General features: G+C 43.6%; 1 protein-coding gene across 1 annotated transcript in view; it reads right to left on the reverse strand.

The window, feature by feature from the left end:
- LOC135205517 (ribonucleases P/MRP protein subunit POP1-like) overlaps positions 1 to 22,656 on the reverse strand; it is a gene marked incomplete in the record, with an annotated part of 122,013 nt that overhangs the window by 36,943 nt on the left and 62,414 nt on the right. The window contains 2 exon segments of the mRNA XM_064236260.1: positions 8,454 to 9,217; positions 10,356 to 10,516. Of these exon segments, the coding sequence (XP_064092330.1) occupies positions 8,454 to 9,217; positions 10,356 to 10,516 (925 nt within the window).

The following is a 22,656-nucleotide window of genomic DNA, read 5'->3' on the forward strand; positions in this document are numbered from 1 at the left end:
GGTCTGTCGATGGGGTCTTATCCATTTACTCGACAGAGCCTCTTACATGACAATATGCCTATGCCTAGTGGCATAATTAACCCTCTTACGCCGATTGGACGTATTAAACGTCGAGTCAAAATGTCTCCCGTATGCCGATTGGACGTATCATACGTCGGCTCAAAAAAGTTTTTTTTAAAATTCGCGGAAAAATACTTATAGGCCTACCAGCCGAAAACTTTTGTATCATGCGCCTTGGGGGATGCTGGGAGTTCACGGATCAAGGCGTTGTTTTGTTTACAATCGCTACGCAGGCGCGCAAGCGCGAATTTCTTTCTTATCACACTAAAAAGTATCAGTGACACATCTCGGAAATTATTTCGTCACTTTGACATAATTTTTGCACCATTTTAAATTATCCTTTACATGAAGTATTATATATGAAAATGTGCGCAATTTCATGTAAAATACAACAAAAAATACTCATGATTGTAGCTTTTATCAGTTTTGAAATATTTTCATATAAATAACGATAAGTGCAAAAATTTCAACCTTCAGTCAACTTTGACTCTACAGAAATGGTCGAGAAACGCAATTGTAAGCTAAAATTCTTATATTATAGTAATATTCAATCATTTGCCTTCATTTTGCAACAAATTGGACGTCTCTAGCACAATATTTCGATTTATAGTGAATTTATGAAAAAACTTTTTACTTACGTTCGTGCGATAACTCTTCCGATAAATTTTTTCGTGCGATTGTCGTAATGTTTGCACCCTTTTAAATTTGCCGTTACATAAAGTTTTATATATGGAAATGTGCGCAATTTCATGCACAATACAACAAAAAACAACCCATGGTTGTAGCTTTTATCAGTTTCGAAATATTTTCATATAAATAACGTTGTGCAAAAATTTCAACTCGGTCAACTTTGACTCTACCGAAATGGTTGAAAAACGCAATTGTAAGCTAAAACTCTTATATTCTAGTAATATTCAATCATTTACCTTCATTTTGCAATGTCTTGGAAGTCTCTAGCACAATATTTCGATTTATGGTGAATTTATGAAAAAAAAAAAAAAAACATTTTCCTTACGTTCGCGCGGTAACTCTTCCGAAAAAATCAGAATTTTTTGTGCGATTGTCGAAATGTTTGCACCATTTAAAATTAGCTGTTACATAAAGTTTTATATATGAAAATGTGCGCAATTTCATGTAGAATACAACTAAAAATGATTGAAGGTTGTAGCTTTTCTCTTTTTGCGAAATATTTGCATATAAATCACGATAAATAGAAAAAAAAAAAAAAAAACCAAAAAAACCGCCACGTTCGGAGAGGTCAAATTTGACACTACCGAAATAGTTGAAAAACGCAATTGTAAGCTAAAACTCTTACGGCCTAGTAATATTCTGTCATTTTTCTTCATTTTGAAACAAATTTGAAGTCTCTAAGACAATATTGTGATTTATGGTGAATTTTTGAAAAATATATTTACCTTCACTCCGCGCGCCGATTCGCGGCCGCAAGTCTCCGAAATATGTACATCGCATTATCCTAATATTTGCTCCTTTTCATATTAGCCTTTTTATAGAGTTTCATATATCAACATGTGCGCAAATTCATGAAAAATACAATAAAAAATAATTGAAGGTTGTAGCTTTTTCCATCTCCAAAATATGTGCATATAAAGAAATATATATATAAAAATTTCGACATTCGGTCAAATTTAACTCGTCCGAAATGGTCGAAATCTGCAATTCTAATCTAAAACTCTTACAGTATCGTAATATTCAATCATTTGTCTTAATTTTGAAACAAATTGGAAGTCTCTAGAACAATATTTAGAATTACGGTGAATTTTTGAAAATAACATTTTTTTTACGTCCGCACGTTACGAATTCGTACATCATTTTGTGATAATATTTTTCCGGTGTTGCTTTTATTGTTTTACTATGTATTATATATCAAAAGAATTGCAATTTAGTGTACAATACAACGAAAAAAAAAGTAACTCGTTAGCTTTGATTGTTTTTTGCACAGCGTGATTTGAATACAAATCTATGAATTTTTTTTTTTTCGCTACCATATATCGCATTATTTACATATGATAATGATATTATTTTTCATTTCTGATGATTGCATACTAAACTTCAGGCAATGAAAAAAAAATGAGCCAAAAATGAACTCTTAATCTTCAAAACTAAGCGCGCTGTGATTTTTTGAAAAAATTATTTTTTCCGCTTCCGCTCTCACTCCAAACCGGCGCCGGCATACAGGAGAGATTTTGATTTTTAGGGCTTCGGCGTAAGAGGGTTAAGGAGCACAACACCGATCCCGATCACCTGATCCTAACACGAGGGTTAGTGCTTAAGTTGAAAAGAGTTATCCCCAAACTCCTTTCAAACAACCCAAAGAAAAAACATGACGTTAAATAAAATTTAACTCACTAGTTAAGGATCAGTATCGGCTCCCTATCCCAGCAATGTATCCGCAGACACGTATCAACCAAGAGAGAAGGATCTCTCGTAGGTTATCTTGACATCCTTCGGATATGGGAAGTCAACACAGAGTTGCATCTCCCGTATGTGACAGCTAATATGTCCTTATGACATATTGTCAAGGAAAGAACAAGAATTCGGAAAAGCTAGCACTTCATGCGCTTTTAATTCTCAGCTGTTTGAAGGAATCATCAATGCACTTGTCAAGTGCTTAGGAGATCACATTATCTCAAAGAAGGCCAGGGCATTCTTTGATATAGATCTCTTCTGGGTGAAGCCTGGAGCCTGGCTAGCGCTTCGTGCCTGGCAGGCGCCTAGCGCCTCGCGCCTGAATGGCGCCTAGAGCCTGGCTGGAGCCTCGCGCCTGGATGGCGCCTCGAGCCTGGCTGGAGCCTCGCGCCTGGCTGGCGCCTGATTGGCTCCTCCCTCCTGGCTAGCGCCTCGCGCCTGGCTGGAGCCTTGCGTCTGGCTGGCGCCTTGCGCCTGGAGCCTGGCAGAAGACTTCATGATTACTGTCTATGAGTCTGCATGCCTCAAGAGTTTCAGCGAGGTAGGGACCTATGACTGACAAACCCTTCTGGATCATGTCAATGGGGGCTAGCCCGCTTACACGACAGAGCCTTCTCGGATCGTGCCAATGGGGGCTGACCCACTTACATGGCAGAGCCTTACCTGTATCATATCAATGGGGACTAGCCCTCTTACATGACAGAGCTTTAGGTTTCTCTTTACTGGAAGGAGCCTTGCGCCTGGATGGATCCTCAATCCTGACTGGAGCCTAGCCTTGAAGGAGCCTGGCACCTGGATGGCGCCTGGCTGGCTTCTAGAGCCTGGCTGGCTCCTAGAGCCTGGCTGGCGCCTCGCGCCTGGCTTGGCTCCTCCACACTTGCTGGAGCTTCGAGCTTGGAAGAGTCTCTAGGCTGTCTGGCGATGTCCACATCGGACACTCTTATATCTGTCCGATTTGTTCGCCTCTGGCGCATTTGCGCTAGGTTGGAGGCCCGCTCCTTCTCAATATCCGACCATGACAGAGTTCCTTGGAACTGTCCGCCTCTGGCGTTTTTCGCCTGTATTGGCATTTGGTGCCTGGCTGGCGCTACATTGTCCGAGAGTCCTGAACAACCACATAGTCTATCAGGAGACTGGAGAAGGGTGGAAGAAATTCTTCCCCTTTGAGCTTTTGGCCCCTGGAAAGGGGAGGTGATTGTAGTCAGCTACATCCAGTAGACGACAGGATATCTAACAATACGAGAGAGAAGAGTCTTCCTCCGAGGAGGATCCTTCGTGAATACTTCCTTTGCTAACGAGATCTCTTCTTACATGTTGATGAGGTTTCTCGTTGCAGAATCTTCCCTATCCTTGCCCGAAGGAAGGGAAGGAGTCTGGAAGTCGAAGGAGACTCCGAGCTGAAATTGGGCGGAACCCTGATTTCTAGCTCTTATTGTATCCTTCTGAATACCTTCTGGGAAGCATTTCGAGCCCTCATTGCACCCCGAAGACTCTGTAGGCAAACGTTTAAACCATCTCTTCTTCTGTAGATGAAAAAGTAAGTACCCTGCCTGGGCAACGAAACTTCTATCTGAAAGCGTTGCGTCAGGAATAGAGGGTTTTAGTTCTTTTGCCAGACATACTATGCTGGCAAGAACCCATTGCCGAGTCTCCATTGAATCTGATGCGAGATTCCAATGCACAAAAAATTCACTTGTCTTCTTGGTCGTTTAGGGCTAAGAGAAACAAAGAATTACTTCATAAACTTTCTCAAAGAAGTTTGATGAGGAGCAGTTCCATTTTGTCGGAACACGGAATCTGTGGCCACAAAAAGATCCCATTCGAAGTACATGATATCCTACTCTTGTCGTATTGCGGTATCGTATAAGATCCCGAAGATCTTAATCTTCTGTTATCTCTAATTCCCCTTGTAGAGACAGAGTATAGCCTTTTACTGTGTTCTTTGATAGCAGATATATACCTAGGTGATTCTTCCCTCTGAAAGTGAAGAAAGAACCTCGCTATGTGGTTCACAGAGGTATCGGAAGAGGACAGTTTCCTCATTCCATCTAGCACGATCTGCAGCAATTCTGTCTTAGCCATGACTATTGTCATTTACCTTGAAAAATCCTCTCATTCATGTCCACTTCTGGTCAGTCTGCACGCGGACAGACTCAGAGTAGAGAGGTTTTTCAGGTCTATTTATAATAGATTCTGATAGAATATCCAGATACTCTTGGAAAAGCCTTACGAAACATGCTGTGAGAAAAACGTGACTTCTGTGAATCCAACCTCTCTAAGGCCAAAATGAGGCATTCATCCTCTCTTCCTTTGACGCCCATTTATCTTAATATCTGTTAAGAATTTATAACTAGGGGAAAAAAGACTAAAGTTTATTCCCCTTCTTTAAATTAAAGATGTCATATATTGCTACCTCTCTTGGTTCGAGGAAAAGGAAGCAGTCTATAGGAAGCCTGTTCGTCTTCTACCTTGCGAAGAGATCTATGAAGAAGACTTTCCGCAGGTTCTCAAAACTCTTTTCAATAAATGTTAGACATACGTTAACAGTTATTATCTTTGATCGAGAAGGTTCTCACGGACATGCAAAATCTTGCATCGAACCTCTAAGGATCGTTACGTTCCGTGTCTGTTCCCAAATAGGTTCTCTTTTGTTAACGCGAACAGGGGCGAAAAAAAGAGATTCTCGATGCTCTTTGCGATATGAGAGAGTCGTGGAATTGGCCTAAGTGATTAAAATAAATCATTTCATCATTCCTTGTAAGCGACCCCTTTCCGATTAAATGGGTAACGAAATCAGGAACGAATCTTGCCGTTACCAAGCCTCCGAGAGGCTACTGGTTTGTTTGTTTGTTTGTATGGTGTTTTTACGTGACTTCCGAACCACGTCGAGAGTGAACTTCTATCACCAGAAATCCACATCTCTCACTCCTCAATGGAATGGCCGAGAATCGAACCCGCGACCACCGAGGTGAGAAGCAAACACCAAACCAACCACTACTGGACTCTTAGGTTAATAACTCGCTAAAACGATAAAATATCTTGGATGGTGCTTCTGGCGCATTGCGCCAGGCTGGCGCTTCCTTCTAGTTCTTTTAAGGTTATGTGCCAGAACATCTGTGCCTTTATGGTACCCGACATCCTTCACGTGTTAATTCCGTTCTTAGTAGGAAAAAACTTTTATATACGTAGTATAGTCCATTCAGGGAAACAACTGCCACTAAGAGAATGTTTCCCATCCGACTCACCCATCTTCTCTTGAGCAATATCCGATTCTAAAAAGGTTGTGTGCGTTTCTCGAAAGGATGAGAGAATTATATTATATCGTGCTCTGCCGTATTAGAATCCTTTATAATACTGTCACATTGTGGTAAACAGCATTAATCTAGGAAACCTTTGTAAGGATACTAGGAATTCTGTAGCTAACCTCGGTATGTGCATAAGACTTGACCATACCGTAGTCTTAAAGTGAATTCTCTTCTACTACATTCATCTTCTCACTAAGCATGTACTCTAATAAGCCATGCTTTCGTAAGCATGAGAGCATCATATAATATAGAGTTCCGCTGCGTTAGAATCCTTTAATAATGTTACCTACGGTAAACAGCATTGAAATGTTGTAATATCTTTCTTATTGAAAGCTTCTTAGCAAAAGGCAGACAATATTTTATTTATGTTTGCTTAACTATCCCCTCAATCCGAGGCTAAAACCGCGATTGTAGGGGAGAGACACGGTTAGTTATTCCATCCCGCAGGAGAGAGACATGTAACCAACCACTCATGACCGCACCTACATGTTACTGCGTTGGTCTCTAAGGCGTGATAGCAGTCTCCGTTAGCCGTCTGGCCTTACTCTTCCAGAGTTGCCAGCTACTCCATTAAATAAAGGAATCTTATAAAATTATTATCGAACTTCAGGAAGTTCTTATTAATGCATATTTAAGCGAAACAAGACTTCGATAAATCTAGAAGCTAAGTAGGTGTTGTCTTAACAATCCCTTTAAGCGTAGTCCTTCCTAGGAAATTCCTGGAAGGATACTGGTAATTGAGTTGCTCTGCAAAGAAGTAACTACGGTATGTGTGATTTGCCGTATCGTATTCTCATCAGCAGATACTCTACTACCTTCTTTCCCTGCCGAGGCAGATAGAGAAAGGAAAAATTTTTACTGTCTTCGTTCTTTTCGTTAATAGAACGATAGAAAGAGTATATATATCTCCTTAAGGAAGGAAGTTAATCCAGGAACTCTTTAAATCTTCGTGATTTCCTCATAAATCGCGGAAGAGACAGAATTCCTGTTCATCTGTAGGGTTTACGGAAGGAAGTAGATATTTCTTATCCGCCATCATACCCAAACGTCGATGAGATTCTTATAAGAAAAACTACCAAAGTTCTTGCCTCTTCATAACGAGGGAAGAGCATGAATGAAGGAGAGAGTCCGCATTGAGTGGAACTGCCAAACACAGGAGTCTTCTGAATAATGAAAATATGGCTTCTCTTAGTATCAGAATCCTTCTGACAAACGCGACGGCCGCCTGTGCGACATCTTGCACCTTTGCCAGGGGAAAGTTGCTCAAGTTAAAAACTCAAAGAGGAGCCTCGCGACTGACCTCTCTCTCATAAGAAGATTTGGAATATTCTGGCGCTTGGCTCCTTGCGCCTAGCGCCTGGATAGTTCCGCGCGCCTGGAATGTTCCGCACGCTAGAAAGGAGACTCGCTCCTGGAACGTTCCGCTTGCGTGGAAGGTCCTGTGCGCCCTGATAGTTCCGAGCGCCTACTAGACCCCTTTTAGAAAGAGCCTCTTGCCCGGAAACGTTCAATGGAAGGATCGTTCTGATTGCCACTGTACTATAAGGCTCCTTGCTCTAGCCGTCTGTTTTTCTGGCGCAATTTGCGCCAGGCTGGCGCTTCGTCTCTTTGAAGGCGCCTTGCGCCAAGAAAAATTTTCTAGAACGCGGCTCGCGCTCAGTTGCTAGAACGCGGCTCGCGCTAGTCTGTTTTCTGGAACGCGGCTCGCTGCTGGCTGTTGGAACGTGGCTCACGCTAGCTTGCTGGAACGCGGCTTCCTATGGGACGCTCTACAGAACCTGCCGAGGGGACGCCTGACCGGTGGGGATTCTCTGAAACCTCCTTACGGCTTTCGACATTCCTTCTCCCCTGGGCTTGGGAGCTTGAAAGAGGTCTAGGCCTGAGAGCGAGACAGAGCCGATCAGACGCACCCTCCACTGCAATGGGGAACACTAGTAATCACTTCTTACCTTTTAATAGCTCGCATTTTGAGCCACAATCCTTGTCTTCAAATTGCAATTATGAATTTGAAGTTTCTGCGAAGTAAGAAGGTGATGAGGATGCAACACTACTAGTACTGTTAATACTCTAATTGCTCGTTAGTACGAGTTTCCAAAAAACTTTTAAAAGAAACGTATCTAGTTACATGCTTTACTGACTCCCTAAAGTAGGAAGTCAGTATATTTCCTCAATCAATTCTAACATTTATTACACGTATTAATGAATAAATATTAATATTTCCCTTTCTTGCAAACAATGTGAGTGTCTACCGAAAATTTCGGTAGTTACACGTCATATATTCTTCGAAATTTTCGAAGCCAAATTCATTAAAAAGTTAATAAAAGCGTATGCCGAACCAAAGACCCAGTACTTCCCTGCAAAAGACAGCCCAGAAGATCGATGGTGATGAAAAACGAAAATCAAGTCAGGAGGTAGCAACAACATATGTTGACACTACCGCGACAGAGAAAATCTGGTTCTAGAACGGGAATGGTTCCTATTCCTGCCACCCAGCGGCAGGGGGGTAGATCACCTGACCTACCTGCAGCGTGTGCCGCGAAATTCGAATTTCTGTCGGACGTCAGAAGTATATATCTGCCGGGGAAGTTGCATGTACAAAAATACAGAGCCACCACTGTATTATCCCATAACACCATTTAATGAGAAAACAACTGATTCTACCTTTGGTTTGTTGAATGGGTGTTTTCTTCTTGGGTAAGGTAGCTCGTGGATCACGAACAGTAAGTGGCAAAACCATTCGCTTTTTTATGCTTGATCCAGTTAGCCCTTTCCATGCTCCTACCTGGGCCTTGTGACACTGCAATTTGTCTTCATCACAATAATAGTCTTTGCACCAACTAATGTTGCCTACACATTCACCATCGGGTATGCTGTTGTCCTCCAGGTTTTCGACTTGCACATTAGCTGGGAAAAATGCAGCTTTTAAAACACTGACAGCCTCTGGTCCAGTGAGCCGAAATCTACAGAGGGTGTCCTTCAACAGTGTCATTGATACACCTGATGAATTAAGATATTTGGGAGTTCTATCAAATGGTATGTTTTTCAGTGCCAGTTTAACTCTATTTACATTCTTACATTTCTTTTTCTTTGGACCAGAATTGGTACTTTCAATCTTTCTTTTTATAGATGCTCCCAGTTCTTTTTCCTTGACATCCTCAGTCACCTTATGAACAATTTCATTATCCACATCCCCCTCATCAACATCAACAGCATCCTTCTTTTCCACATTTTTCTGATCCTTGGAATCTGAGGAACTGTTAATTTTCACAAGGCCATATAAATCAGCTACTGCCTCAACAATATGATTGTGAGCTGATGGGTGAACCCAAATCCATAACCTTACATTTCTTGAGGGGTTATCTGCATGACATGATACTGTAGGCAACCACATAATGTCTACATCACCAAGAGCTCCATGAGGCTGCCTATAAAATTTGAAAAAAACAATTTAAGATTGCAATTTCAATAAACACCTAATTTACAAAACAATACTACATCCCTTGTATGATGTAAACAAATTTAATACTTAATTTACAGTGTGAAAGTTAATGCTAATACTCAGTAATTTCTAAAAGCTTGTATATTTCAACTGTTTTATTCACAATAATGATCTCCATAAAAAATCTCTACTAAAAATTTTATTTACTTTCAATGTGATCTTTTACTAAGCATCATAGGAAAAGTATAACATCTCAGAAAAGTCTATGTAATCAACATGAAATATTTATACTATTCCTGTTATAAATCTAGGAATTTGTCTTTGCTGTTCAACTCTACAACATCATTTCTTAATTTATATATCTAAAAATACAACTTATAACTTTTGATGCATTGGTCTAATGTACCAAGATGTTTAGAATCAGCAACTGAATAAATTTTAATTATGGTTTCTTTGCAGATACAGTGAATTAAATTACTATACAGGCAGACCCCGGGTTACGAGGGGGGTTCCGTTCTTGAGACGTGTCGTAAGCCAAAAATAGTCGTAAGCCGGAACATCATCAAAAATCTTAAGAAAACCTTACTTTGGGTGCATTGAAAACTATGTAAACTGCATTCTTATTGCATTTTTCACACAAAAAAATTCAAATATTGATTATTTTGCATTTTTTGTCATATTTCATCTGCCAGATCAGTGTTGTAGGTGTCGTAACCCTGGAAATAATTTCTGATAAATATAATTGAAAAGCGCCTTAACCTCAGAACGTCGTAAGCCGAAACTGTCGTAATCAGGGGACTGCCTACAGTACTTTGATAAGTTCTAACTTGGACAGCATTACCACAGTTGGAAGAGTAGATGACTTGTAACCAACTTAGGTTTTATTTCCTCAGAACACGTGATGGCAAAAACTGCATAAATCATATGAGTTTCAATTCTTTTAAGTAAAAAATAAATAAACACTACTTTACCTACATAGTAATGCTTAAGTTATAATTTATGCATAAAGGAGAATTTTCAAACTTGCCAAATAAAAATTCTAAGTATACTAAAGTAATGACCTTTATGAGCAAATTAACTATCAATGAAACAGAAAATAGGAAATGTACTATTTACAAACTTACATGTCTGGCTTAAAGAAAGTGACTGTCTCCCATTGATGCCCTTGCTGTACCCCTGGCACAGTAATTGATGACAGATCCCTAGGTTGGGTTATTCGCTTCAGTCCAGCAAGAATCGCTGTTGGACTTCCTTCTAACTCTATACAGCACATATAAGATATATCCTGTAATGATGGATCAAACATGAAAAAAAAACAAGAAAAAATTAAGTAATTTTTCTTTCTACAAAAAGAAGCCAACAATGAAAAATTGAGTTACATTAGAGTCTATAATCAGCATTTAGAGCTTTCAACAACATTAACTCATTGCCAAAACTTGAGATAGTGATAAACAGTTCACCAAAGAAAATGACAAATTTTAGAAACAACTTGTATTTTTCATACCTAACAAACATGAGGTCTTAACAATAGGATATTTCCAAGTGCAGCTGGTAAACCGATTAATACAGTCGGAGATTGTAAGCAAGGAATCTGTGAGATCTGGCAATGCCCGTGCAAACAAGGTGAGATCTGGTCGAAGACTGAGTCTAACGCCGCAATACCCAGTCTTCTCCCAACCCAGGAATAACAAAAATTAATAGAGGGGCGGCTAGAGGTGGACAGTATATGTTAAGACCTCAGGTTTGTTAGCTATGAAAAATACAAATTGATTCTAAAATTTTTCATTTGTTCAAATGCTGAACAAACCTTCGGTCCTAACAATAGGGTAGCCTTATATTTGGAGGGAGGTATAGACATCCTAAACCGGCTAGGAGTTAACCCACCTGACCAACCCCTAGAACGAGAGGAGTTCTAAAGGAGGTAGACAAATGCCGATGAGAATATAGATAAACTGATATCTACAACTCAATCATCTGGGTTACAATACAGTGATATATGAGCAGATTCATTGCATTTAAGGGACTAAAGAAAATCCTGACTGTTCAATAACAAACCATATGATCTTCCTTTGCCAGCAGGTGGAGTATATGCTACTGAATAGAGGGTTTGATATTCGTAAATACAATCAAACAACAGACTGTCAGTATGGCTACCGAACTCACTTGTATCAGACCAGTCCAGTATGTGATGTGTCTATTCCTCAACCTGCCCGAAGAAAGAACAGAAATAAGAGAAAGAAAGAGACCAGCCCATTCACTCATTCTCTCTTTCACACAATCACCACAGGTAAGATACAAACTGCCCGGGCAAGGACAAGGATGAGTTAAACCACTTGTTGGGCAGCCACCACAGGACCTAGGGAAAACATGTCCACAGACCTGTGGGCAACATCTCTCAAATAAAAGGAGGTGAACATGGATTGTCGTAACCAAGTCCCAGTGTTCAAAAGTCTACGAACAGCGAAATTTTTCTTGAAAGCCAGAGAGGAACTTATACCTCTGACATCATGTGCTCTAGCCTGCAAAGACTCAGTGACAGAACCATCAAGAGACGAATGAGCCTGCTTGATTGCCTCACGAATCCAGAAAGAAATGGTATTCTTGGAACCTCTTTCTTTTTCCGTACTAACAAAAAGCCTACAACACCCCGGCCTGAGGTGCAGAGTCCTTTTGAGATAGCAACATAAGGTTCTCACAGGACATAACAAGAGCTCTTGTGGGTCGTTATCCACATAGTCATTCTAAGATAGTAGGGAAAAGGAGGCAAACCTGTCATCATGTACCGAGGGATTCTGGGTCTTGGCCACGAATTCCGCAACAAATTCGACGGTCACCAACCCCCAACCCCTGGTATGTTTCACAACATAACTAAGGCCATGAAGCTCTCCTACCCTCTACGAGAAAGCCAAAGCTAAAAGGAAAACTGTCTTCAGCATTAAGTTTCTGTCTGAGGAAAGCTGTAAGGGTTCGTAAGGAGCTCTACTGAAACTCTTAAGGATAAGTGAAACATCCCATGTAGAAGGCTTAAGTTCGCTTGGAGAACAGGTCTGCTCGAAACCTTTGAATAATAAAGAGATCTCCCAGGATGAGGAGATATCCACACCTCTCAGGCATAACACCAAGGCTAAAAGCTGCTCTGTAGCCTCTGATAGCAGAAATAGAAAGACCTTTCTCATCTCTGAGAAAGACCAAAAAATCTGCTATGCGCCAAATAGAGGTTTTGAGGGGAGAAAAACCCCATTAACGACACCAATCACAGTATATTGCCCATTTCCCTTGGTAGACAGCAGACAAGGACTTCCTGAGATGACTGGACATATGCCTTGCTGTCACCAGAGAAAATCCTCTCGCTCAGAGGAGATATTTGATAGCCTCCATCCGTGAAGAGACAGGGATTCTACAGAGTGGTGGAATCTTTCAACGTGAAGTTGGCCAAGTAATTGCCTCCATGGGGGAATTTCTCTTGGAACCTCTGACAGCACAAACAGAAGGCCTGCAAACCATTCTGCCTTCTGCCACAGAGGAGCCACTAATGTCATCTTGAAATTTCGAGATCACATCACCCTGTTCAGCACTTAACGGATCAGGCAAAACGGAGGAAATGCTTACACCTCTAAGTTGTTCCAAGGATATTGAAAGGCATCCTCTACTAGTGCTAGGGGATCTGGAAACACAGAGTAATAGACCACTAGCTTCTTGTTGTAGCGGGTTGCAAAGAGGTCTAACATTGGCCTCCCCAACACCTGAAAAAGCCTGTCCACCACAACCTGATGTAGAGACCACTTCGTGCCAAATATTTGATTCTGACAGCTCAACTTGTCTGCGACCATGTTCTTTTTGCCTGGAATGTATCTTGCTGAGAACTCCACTGAGTTGTCAATTGCCCATTAACGTAATTCGACTGTCAGAGAGTGGAGCTGGCAAGATACCAGGCTCCCTTGTTTGTTCGCATAGGCTACCATTGTGGTGTTGTCCGACGTCGGAACCACAGAATGACCCTCTGCCTTCTCCCAAAACTCCTTCAGACCCAGAAAAGCTGCCTTCAACTCTAAGACGCCGATGCAGTGAGGTCCCCCAGATGAGCATCCCAACCCGCAAGAGAGGCATCTGAGAACAGAAGGAAGTCTGGAGGGAGAGAGTTCAGAGGAACACATATTAAGAGATTCTGATTGTCCAATCACCAACAAAAGTCCTTTCTCACCCCTTTGCACAGAGGCACCTTCTGAAGAGGGGAGTCCCTTGCCGGGGACCAGAAGTCTTTCAGTCTCCACTGTATGGAACAAAGATGTAGATGACCATGAGGGTCCAGCTTCTCGAGAGAAGACAAAATCCCTAGCAGAACCTGCCATAGGTGAGCTGACTGCTCTGGTTGTGAAAGGAAATTGCATACTACTACTTGCAACTTCTCTAACCTCTGGTCCAAAGGTAACACTCTCGATGCTGCTGTATCTAATACCATACCTGGGTAAAGCACCCTCTGGCTGGGGTCCAGATTTGAATTCTCTAAGTTCACCACAATACCCAGTTCTGAACAAAACCGAAAAAGACGATCCCTGTCTTGCAACAGTTTCTTCCTGGAGCTAGCTAAGACCAGCCAGTCATCGAGGTATCTCAGCAGGCGAATCCCTTGAGCATGAGCCCATGTCGAGACTAGTGAGAAGACCCTGGTGAACACCTGAGGGGACGCGGTTAACCCAAAGCAAAGGACCTAGAATTGAAACACTTTCTCTCTGAGAGCAAAGCAAAGAAACTTCCTGGAAGATGGATAAATAAGAATCTGGACGTAAGCGTCCTTTCAGGTCTATTGACAGCATGAAGTCGTTATTCCCTACTGCTGCCAACACAGTCCGTGGCGTCTCCATTTTGAACCTTGTCTTCCTGACAAAATGATTCAAGGTGGAGAGGTCGATGACCAGCCTCCAGTCGCCTGTCACCTTTGGTATGAGGAAAATGAGACTATAAAAACCTGGGGAAGGACAAATTATTTCCTCTATAGCTCCTTTGTCCAGCATCTTCATCACTTCCTCCCGAAGAGCTAAGAACCTTGGTGAATTGTAAGGGTACACCTGACCGAGCAATGTACTGTCTAAGAGAGGAACGAGAGAAGTCAAACAGTAGCAAATATCCTACCCGTAGAAGATCTACTACCAAGATCTACTACCCACTTCTCCGCCCCATAGTCTCGCCACTTGGACCACTGGCCCACCAGGCATCCCCCTACCCGTAGCAACAGACAGGGAGTGGTGCCCATACTATTGACGGCCACCTCTGCCTCTTCCTCTAGCTCCCCTCCCTGACTTGAAGGAACAGGACTGAAAGGGACGCTGCTTACCAGCCTTAGCCTGAGATGAGGCCCAAGGGATCCTAGACGAAGCAGAGCCCACAGGAGTTTTGACCAGAGAGGATCTCCTTACCTGTCTCTGAGGTGGAGCAAGAAGGGGACAACGTGAATGTGCCTCCGACTACGACACAGCTTGGTGAACCAATCTGTCCTTGGTATCGGCTCTTTGTCTATCAATCACATTCTCTGACTCCATCCTAGGGAAAAGGAATTGAGACTCCAAGAGATCCCCATTTCGGAGTGCCGACAAGGACTCAGAGTCAACTGAGGCAGCCACCTTGGACAATGCTCTATCTCTCCTAGCTAGAAGATTAGCCCAAAGGTTAGCACTAAGGTGGGACAAATAGGAGAACACCTTACCCCGGACTGCAATAGCCTAGCAAGGGAAGACGCTCACTAACCCCTCTATCGACCTATCAGACACAATCCTGGCTATCGCTGTTGACCACAAGTCTAACCAGGAGACTGCCTGAAAAATGGGAGCCACTGTAGATTCCATAGCCAGAGTTTCCTGAGACGACAGAGAAGGGCTTTCAGATCTAACCTGCTCCAAGGTTAAACCAGGTCTGAGATGAATAATGTCTGGGTTAAGGTGATGAGGCATCAGATGGACTGAATTCGTTGAATAATATTTTGTATGCCGCGTGAGAGGAGGAGGAAGAAACTTAGATGACCCCCTCAAACAAAGAGAGCCATCCCGATCCAACACCAACACATTCACATGCTGTAAGATGGACTGAGCATGGCCTGACAGAAGAAGTTCAAAAGAATATCTTGGGTCATGGCTGGTTCCCAGTAAAGCCTCCAAACATGTAGGTGTAATAGACAACTGAGTCTGAGTCCTACATTCCAGGTTGCTGAACCCATGAATGAGTTCAACAATTTCCAAAAAGGAAGACATAAACTCCTGACTTTCTCCCTCTTCCTGCTCCAGTATAGGAGACAGATGATGAGAAGTTGGTTTGATCAACGAATCTCTAGAGTCTAACTTCCAGGGTCGGAGAGACATCCCTCACACTCAAAGAACCAGCTACCAAAGGTTGTTGGTTGTCCACCAACAGAGACACCAAGGACCAATCCCTATTCAAACTCCTTCCAGATTAGTGTAACGAACCAGGAACACCATCGGCGAAGCAATCACATACATGTACGTCAAGCGAAACATGTACGAGTTCACGTGAGGGACAGCATACACGATCTTGTGACAATACATGGGAGCGTCCACGAGACATCGATCATGCCCTGTCATGAGGCACCGAATGAGAACAAAGTGAGTTCTTCGGAGAAGAACTCAGGGACAAGCATCCTCCCAGGAGAACAAGTAACCTGTCGTTGGATTACTTCAACCTTAGACTTCTTGATTGGAGCCTTATCATCCTTACGACGATGCACCGGAGCCGAGGAAGAGGATGTGGGAGCAATTTCAACCACATCCGCACGTTCACGCAGGCCAGAGCTTCAACCGTGTATAGACAACAAAGGCTCAACACTCCTACAGTCATGAACACATCCAAGTGTAGGTATGTGAGCGTGAATAGACAAGGAAGTCGGGATACTAGCCTGAACAGAGGCAACTTTGTCGAGCAGATACGACGAGGAATACTCCTTCGAGCAGAAACTCCTGCCAGAATCTCGAATATTAGTCTGAGATGTAAGGGCAGGAGAAGAGTTTCTCTTGGCAGGACGATCACGGATGAGAGGAGAAACACGGACACGAGGAGGAAAAGGCGAACCACTCCCTCTGCTCGGAGAAGGAGAAATCGCAAAGTCCTTAACTCTCCAGCATCTGATGCAAAGACGACAAATTGATGAAGTATGAGACAAAGATGAAGACGAAGAAGAGACTTCTTCTCCACAAGATCTCTTCACAGTAGGGGGAGGAGGCCAGGCCTTCTGCTTCTGCACAGTCTCCTTCACAGCGAACGCCAATAACTTCTCATCCAAAACAGAGTCCAGCCGCTTGAAGACCGCCTGAAACAAGGCCTCTGACGGATCAGCGAGCGCAGAAGATGGCGTCATAACAGGCAACGATGACGCCACAGCGACGGGAGGGTGAGCGGCTGCTGCTACTGACGTCATGGACCGAGAGGATGCTGCGAGTGACGTCACGCTCTCCTTATGACCAGAGATAGTCGTGGCCCCGCTAGCAGAGTTGACTCACAAGATGGTTGCCCACACAATCCAGCAGAGAAGAGGCCAGGGGGAGGCGGGAGGACAGCATGAGTTTGGGGAGGGGGGAGCAGGACTCCATGAAATGCATCAGCAAGCCTTCCAAGGAGGGAGCGCTCATAGCCCAAGCGATGCCTAAACCGCCGTCATTTTGGGAGACTCCGAATCTGAAAGGCAAGATTGTGATGAGGAAACCTCCCCACCTTTGGGACGAGTATTGGAGCCCGAAAGAGAAGAGGCAACATTACACAAAACATCAGTCTGTGGCATTCCCAATACTTCCATCGACGAATCAATGGAAGAAAAATAAGGAGACACAGGAACAATAGAATTAGCTACAAACAAAGGAAAAGGAGCCGACTCGTTACTCGTAGGAGAAGCAAAGCCTTACTAAGTAGGAAGAGTAGAAACTCTCTGATGTTCCCTCTTCCTGTAAAACAGCTTCCACCGAGCCTTAGGCCAAGCAAAACACTCCGGACAAGGATTCATTACAGTATAAAAGTTAGCTCTGCACCTACTGCAAGTGGTGTGCGGGTCCGTTACAAGTCGCTAAAAACCTCAAGCAAGGAAATCCTCAGACACCTGGACACATACGTTGGCAAGGACGAGTAGATTCAGAGGAAGCCATAATCCAAAGCACAAACACTCAATCACACTGGAAAGAAAGAACATGGGCAAAATACAACCGGCTTGGGAGGAGAGCAAAGCGTAAGCACCTACTCTCCGAGGCGGTTATGAAAAGACTAGCTATCACGGGATTAGACGTGGTCTTCGACCAGATCTCACCTCGTATGCGCAGGCATTGCCAGATCTCACAGATTCCTTGCTTACAATCTCCAATTGTATTAACCGGTTTACCAGCTGCGCTTGGAAATATCCTATTGTTAAGACCGAAGGTTTGTTACACATATGAACAAAAGTACTGGCAAAGTGGTACAGTCCCGGAGAAAACTACATTCCTCCTGATCTGGGTTACTTGAGAGTATGGTAACACTGCACTCTTCCAGGTCTGCCGAGAACTGGGAAACTACCTTGGCGATAGGTAAAGTATTCACTTTGAATGAAAAAGGATAAATCTTACACTGTTTGAACTGGAACTGGAACAACGAACGTGACGAATCACAAGTCATTCATCGGATTTTTGCAAAAGAATCATTAACAAACAGGCAGCATTAAGCTTAATTAATTTCTCTTCCAAGAAAGAAAGAAATGGAGAAATGTATAAGTTATAACAATTTACATGATAATGATTCTTTTGCAAAATGTTTCTGAATAACAAAGTATACATATCTGCTTTTCATAATACAAAAATCTATGTTGTATCTTTATGTCGGTGACTTCTACCCTAAATTAGAGTAAAAAAAAAAAAACAAATAATTGAGATCTCTTGCATATAATATATATACTGAATTATTCACAGGAACATTTCATAAACTGCTGTCAGGAATAGATATGACCGTTAATAGAGGACCTATATATTGACTTTTAGAAGCAACTATCAACAGCAAAATATGTTGCACAAACTTCCCATAAGGTTAAATAATTGAAAAAGGATTTGGAATAAAAAAAAAAAAAAAAAAAAAAAAAAAAAAAAAAAAAGCGAAAACAGACGATGTCAGTTGCAGAAAGGTGAATTACTGAGGCAAAAATTTTCTAAAAAACAACAGAAAAATAAGTGAGAGAGAGAGAGAGAGAGAGGAGGTTTAAAAACAACGACTGAAGTTCGAACTCTATATCTTTTAAAAGCATAAAGATATGACTTATTACACAATGTTCAGCTATATGGGTGAAAATAGTAGAATACATTGAAAGACATCATAGATTAAAGCAAAGCATCTCAGACAAACCCCTATTATCCATTAAAATTTAATAGTTTAATTATCACCATGGTAGTTTCCCAATTCACAGCAGACTTGAAAGAGTGCAATGTTGCCACATTCAGAGTAACCCAGACCAGGGGGAAAGTAAGTTTTGTCCAGGACTGTACCACACTTTAGTGGACCACTAAATCAAATTTCACAAAGAATAGGACTGAATTTGCTACTGGTGAATTCATACATATCCAATACCAAGGTAATGATGTTATTATGACTTATTAAACATTTTAACCATATTTCTGGGCTCAGCTCGTGTCGCTGCGCGAAATATCCTTTAATCTATTATTTCTAGGGTAAATGTACTAACACATACCAGAGAATAAATAAAATAAAGAAAAAGGTCAGTATAACTGACTCGCTCACCCTCCAAGAGGGTGTCGGTATGAACACTAGGCGAGTGAGACCACTACCACGAGCCAAATGCCAATAGAAATCTCCCACTACAAAAACCCTCCATGAGGAGAGCCGACCCACAGAGTGAGCAGCTCGTACTACTACTACTCCATCCCATGCTGCCGACTGCTGCGCCTCTGGTGGCCATCCTTTTCAGTTAGCGCACACGAGTCACACGTGCTATTTTTCTCTCGTGTGTGCCCTTTCGTTGGATTTATCTATAATGGAGCGTGCAGCTATCGCAGCAGCTAAGTTAAGTACTCAGTATTTATGGTTAGTTGGTTTTTTCCGGCCCTGAGACAGTATTTGCCGTTTTTTTAGGTATAAATACGTACTCTGGGTCGGAAGCATGGCAGCATGGTTCTGCCTCGTGGTGGGTTCGTTCTTGGTCTCCCATACCTAGAACATCCCCTTATCTATGTACGCTCTATATTATTATCCGTTTTACTTAGGGTACGGTCTACTCAGGTTTGTCATGCATGCATGTCTTTTACCTTATGTAGGCTTCTTCTTTCCAGACCCTAGTCCCGGGCTCTTAGTATCGGCCTCTGACTAGCTTTGAGTGGTAGACTTACCTTCGGGTTAGTCGTACACTCCTGGATTTTTTCTCCTACTATATTGCTTTCTTTCTTTTATTTTTATTTAATTGTACCATGTATTTTGTTATGGTTAGGTTAGTTAGGCGTCTGGCTTAGCCTAGGTCCTGGCTCATTGAGCCTATACTACCGCTCATCAGTTCGGTTGCTTCCTATAGCATCTCTCTGATCAGTTGGTTTTGGCCCAGTGGGCCTATATGCTACTGCTTTTCAGTTCAGTTGCTTCCCGATAGCATCTCTCTGATCAGTTGGTTTGTCCTAGGCTTAGTTGTCTTGTTTTGGTCTTACCGCCTCGTGGTCACTACGCGATCACGAGACAGCCAGACGCCTGCCCAGTCACCTTCCCCCCCCTCCCGCTCTTCCATAGAGTCGGGGGAGGGTGGGTCGGTCTGCCCATGCTCGCTCCACATACCCGAGCCTGCCTCCCTCTCTCCCCCCAGGCGGAGGGGCTAGGGAGACGGGACAGACCCAGACTGGACTCGACCTCTCCGGCTTCTCGGTCCGGCCGGGTGGTAATGTGGTGGGGGGTACTGGCCTTTCCCCCCATCCGTTGCTTCCTTGTCGCTCCGTGTTCGCTCGAGCCTGTATGTCTTCTCGCTCTTTCCCACCTTACTAGGGCTCCTTTCCTGATCGGAGTCCTGGCATCCAGCGGAAAGATGTTAGTCCACCCAGTAGAGTGGACCGGAACATACAGTGGGTCCCTGCTAACCTTACCGTATTGCTGAGTTACTACACTCCGCTACGCACTGGACTTGGTCCGGTTCGTTTGAGTTTTAGGTTTAAGTGTTATTAGATTAACTATAAGTTTATCTTAAGTACCTTAAACCTTCCCCCCCCCTTACGTGTCTTACCGGATCTCTCCGGGATTATAGCCTATTCAGGCGAAGCAGGGAGGGGTTATGCCCAAATTTTTTTCCGAGCTCCGGCATGCAACGGAGTTCTTCTGTCCTTTAGCCTGTAAGTGATATTCTTTAAGATACTCATGTGTCTTCCCACTTACAGGCCACCAACTGTGAGCATCCGGGATGCGCCGCCACACTTCAGGACCCATGTGGACACGAAGTTTGCCGGTCCCATGCTCCATGCGCGACTCTGCACGGGGACATCCAGGTCTGGTACCATGAGACGTGTACCATATGTTACGATCTGGTGAGCCAGCTTTTAGAAGGGGTAAGTATTCCATCTCCGGTAGCTGCTCCGCTTCTGTTTTAGTGCTTAAGTTTTCATCATTCACTTTAACTTAAGGCATCTAAGTTTAAGTTATACTTTAAGTTTTAGTTTTAAGTGATTCTTAAATCTAATCTACGCCCTCTCTTCCAGGCGCCGGCAGTGAGGGATACCGCACTGGCAACCCTGCGGGCCTGGGTCGGCGGTTTTGGGAAGAACGCCGCCAAGGGTATGCCCTACATCTTAGAGAAGCGGTTGGCGGTGTTAATCTTCCCCGGAGGCAAGGCGACAGGATACGTCGACCAGTAGAGGCGGCCCCGACTATCGCCTTCATCCAACAACAGCTGGCTGCCTCATTAACTGACCAAGACCAGGATATCTCCACGGACGTCGCGACTTTAGATATTAATGTGGAACCTATGGTAGGTGTAGACGACCTGTTGGTCGAGGTAGGTAGGGTGGACACCCAAGGGTCACCCTTGGGCGTAACTGTTTCTTCTACTCCTGCAACCTCTCCATCCTTCCAAGGCTTTACAGGTGATGAATTGTATACTCCTCCTGACGCTTCGGTTAGACCTAAGGTCAAGGGTCAAGCAGTGAAATCCTTGACTAAGACGTCGTCGTCGTCCAAGAAGACGACTTCGGCTTCATCCTCCTCGCTAAGTCTCCGGCTGGGAATCCCGGAGCAGACAGGTCTAAAGCTTCTAGCTCCGGCTCTAAGTCCTCGAGGAGTAAATCCTCCAGAGAGAGATCTCGCACTCCGGCAGAGTCACCAGTTCCGCTACCCTTGGTTCCGATTCAGAGCCACCCCTCCACCTCCGCAGCAGCTCGGCCTTGGACTCCAATGCTGGCCTGTTGCAACAGGTGGGCGACCTGGTTGGGTCCCTAAAGAGTAGCATGGAACAAATGATCTCTCGATTGTCGGATAGGATTACTTCCCAGGACTCCATTATAGCCGGGACTGAGAGAAGCCCCTCTAGCCTCTCCTCCACTTTCCAATACGAGTGGAACTCAGCTTCCTCCGTATGACTCGCTACCTCCGTTCTCGATGAACAATCCATGGAGAGTAGCGTCATACGCCCCCTTCCAAGACGGTCTCATTTCTATACCGGAATTTGGAACTCGAAGGATAGAGGACTTCGAGTTCTACCCGGAAGACCTCCAGCCTCCGTTCATAGGCTACGCAAGGCTTACAGCTCAGCCATGGTTCGGGATGATAGGGTACCAAAGGAGACAGTCCTCTATTCACGAGACCAGGCTCAGAGAGAATGGCTCAGGTGTTTAGAGGACATGGATTGTTCTAATACCAAGATACAACCTTTTAAGAGTCCCTTTACCATTTTCACAATGGATGAGAGTACCCCGCTCCCGTTCCTGACAAAGATCGCGAGGTCTACCATCCCAGCGGCCCCAGAAGGGGGAACCATGCCTAAATTGAAGGAAGCAGATCCCACATCTCCGTTACTCCCCTCAGCCGGAGAATTGTGGGAAGACTTGCCGAACACCTTCTCAGCTGGCAAACTCAAACCGGACTGTGCTATGGAGCAGTTTGGTGAAAAGCTACCCAGGCTCCCAGATAGCCTTATTCAGGCTGAATTCGACACGAAATCGCGATTAGCCAGGTCAATTAACTCTATGGCTATGACCGAGGTAGCAACCATAGTCTATGGCTCAGAACCCCGCTTTTTAAGCTCATGACCAAATCCCTGACTCAAACGGTACAGTCGGATATGTTTGAGTTTGCCACTGCTAGAACGAATTGTAGGAAGCATGTCCTACAAGAGGCAACCATTCGGCATGAGCCGAATAGGTTACTCTCGTCTAACATCTGGGGAGCAGATCTCTTCCCAGAAGCTATGGTGAAGGAAGTCCAGTCAGAGGC

The sequence above is a fragment of the Macrobrachium nipponense genome, chromosome 24, assembly GCF_015104395.2.
Source record: "Macrobrachium nipponense isolate FS-2020 chromosome 24, ASM1510439v2, whole genome shotgun sequence".
Lineage (NCBI taxonomy): Eukaryota > Metazoa > Arthropoda > Malacostraca > Decapoda > Palaemonidae > Macrobrachium > Macrobrachium nipponense.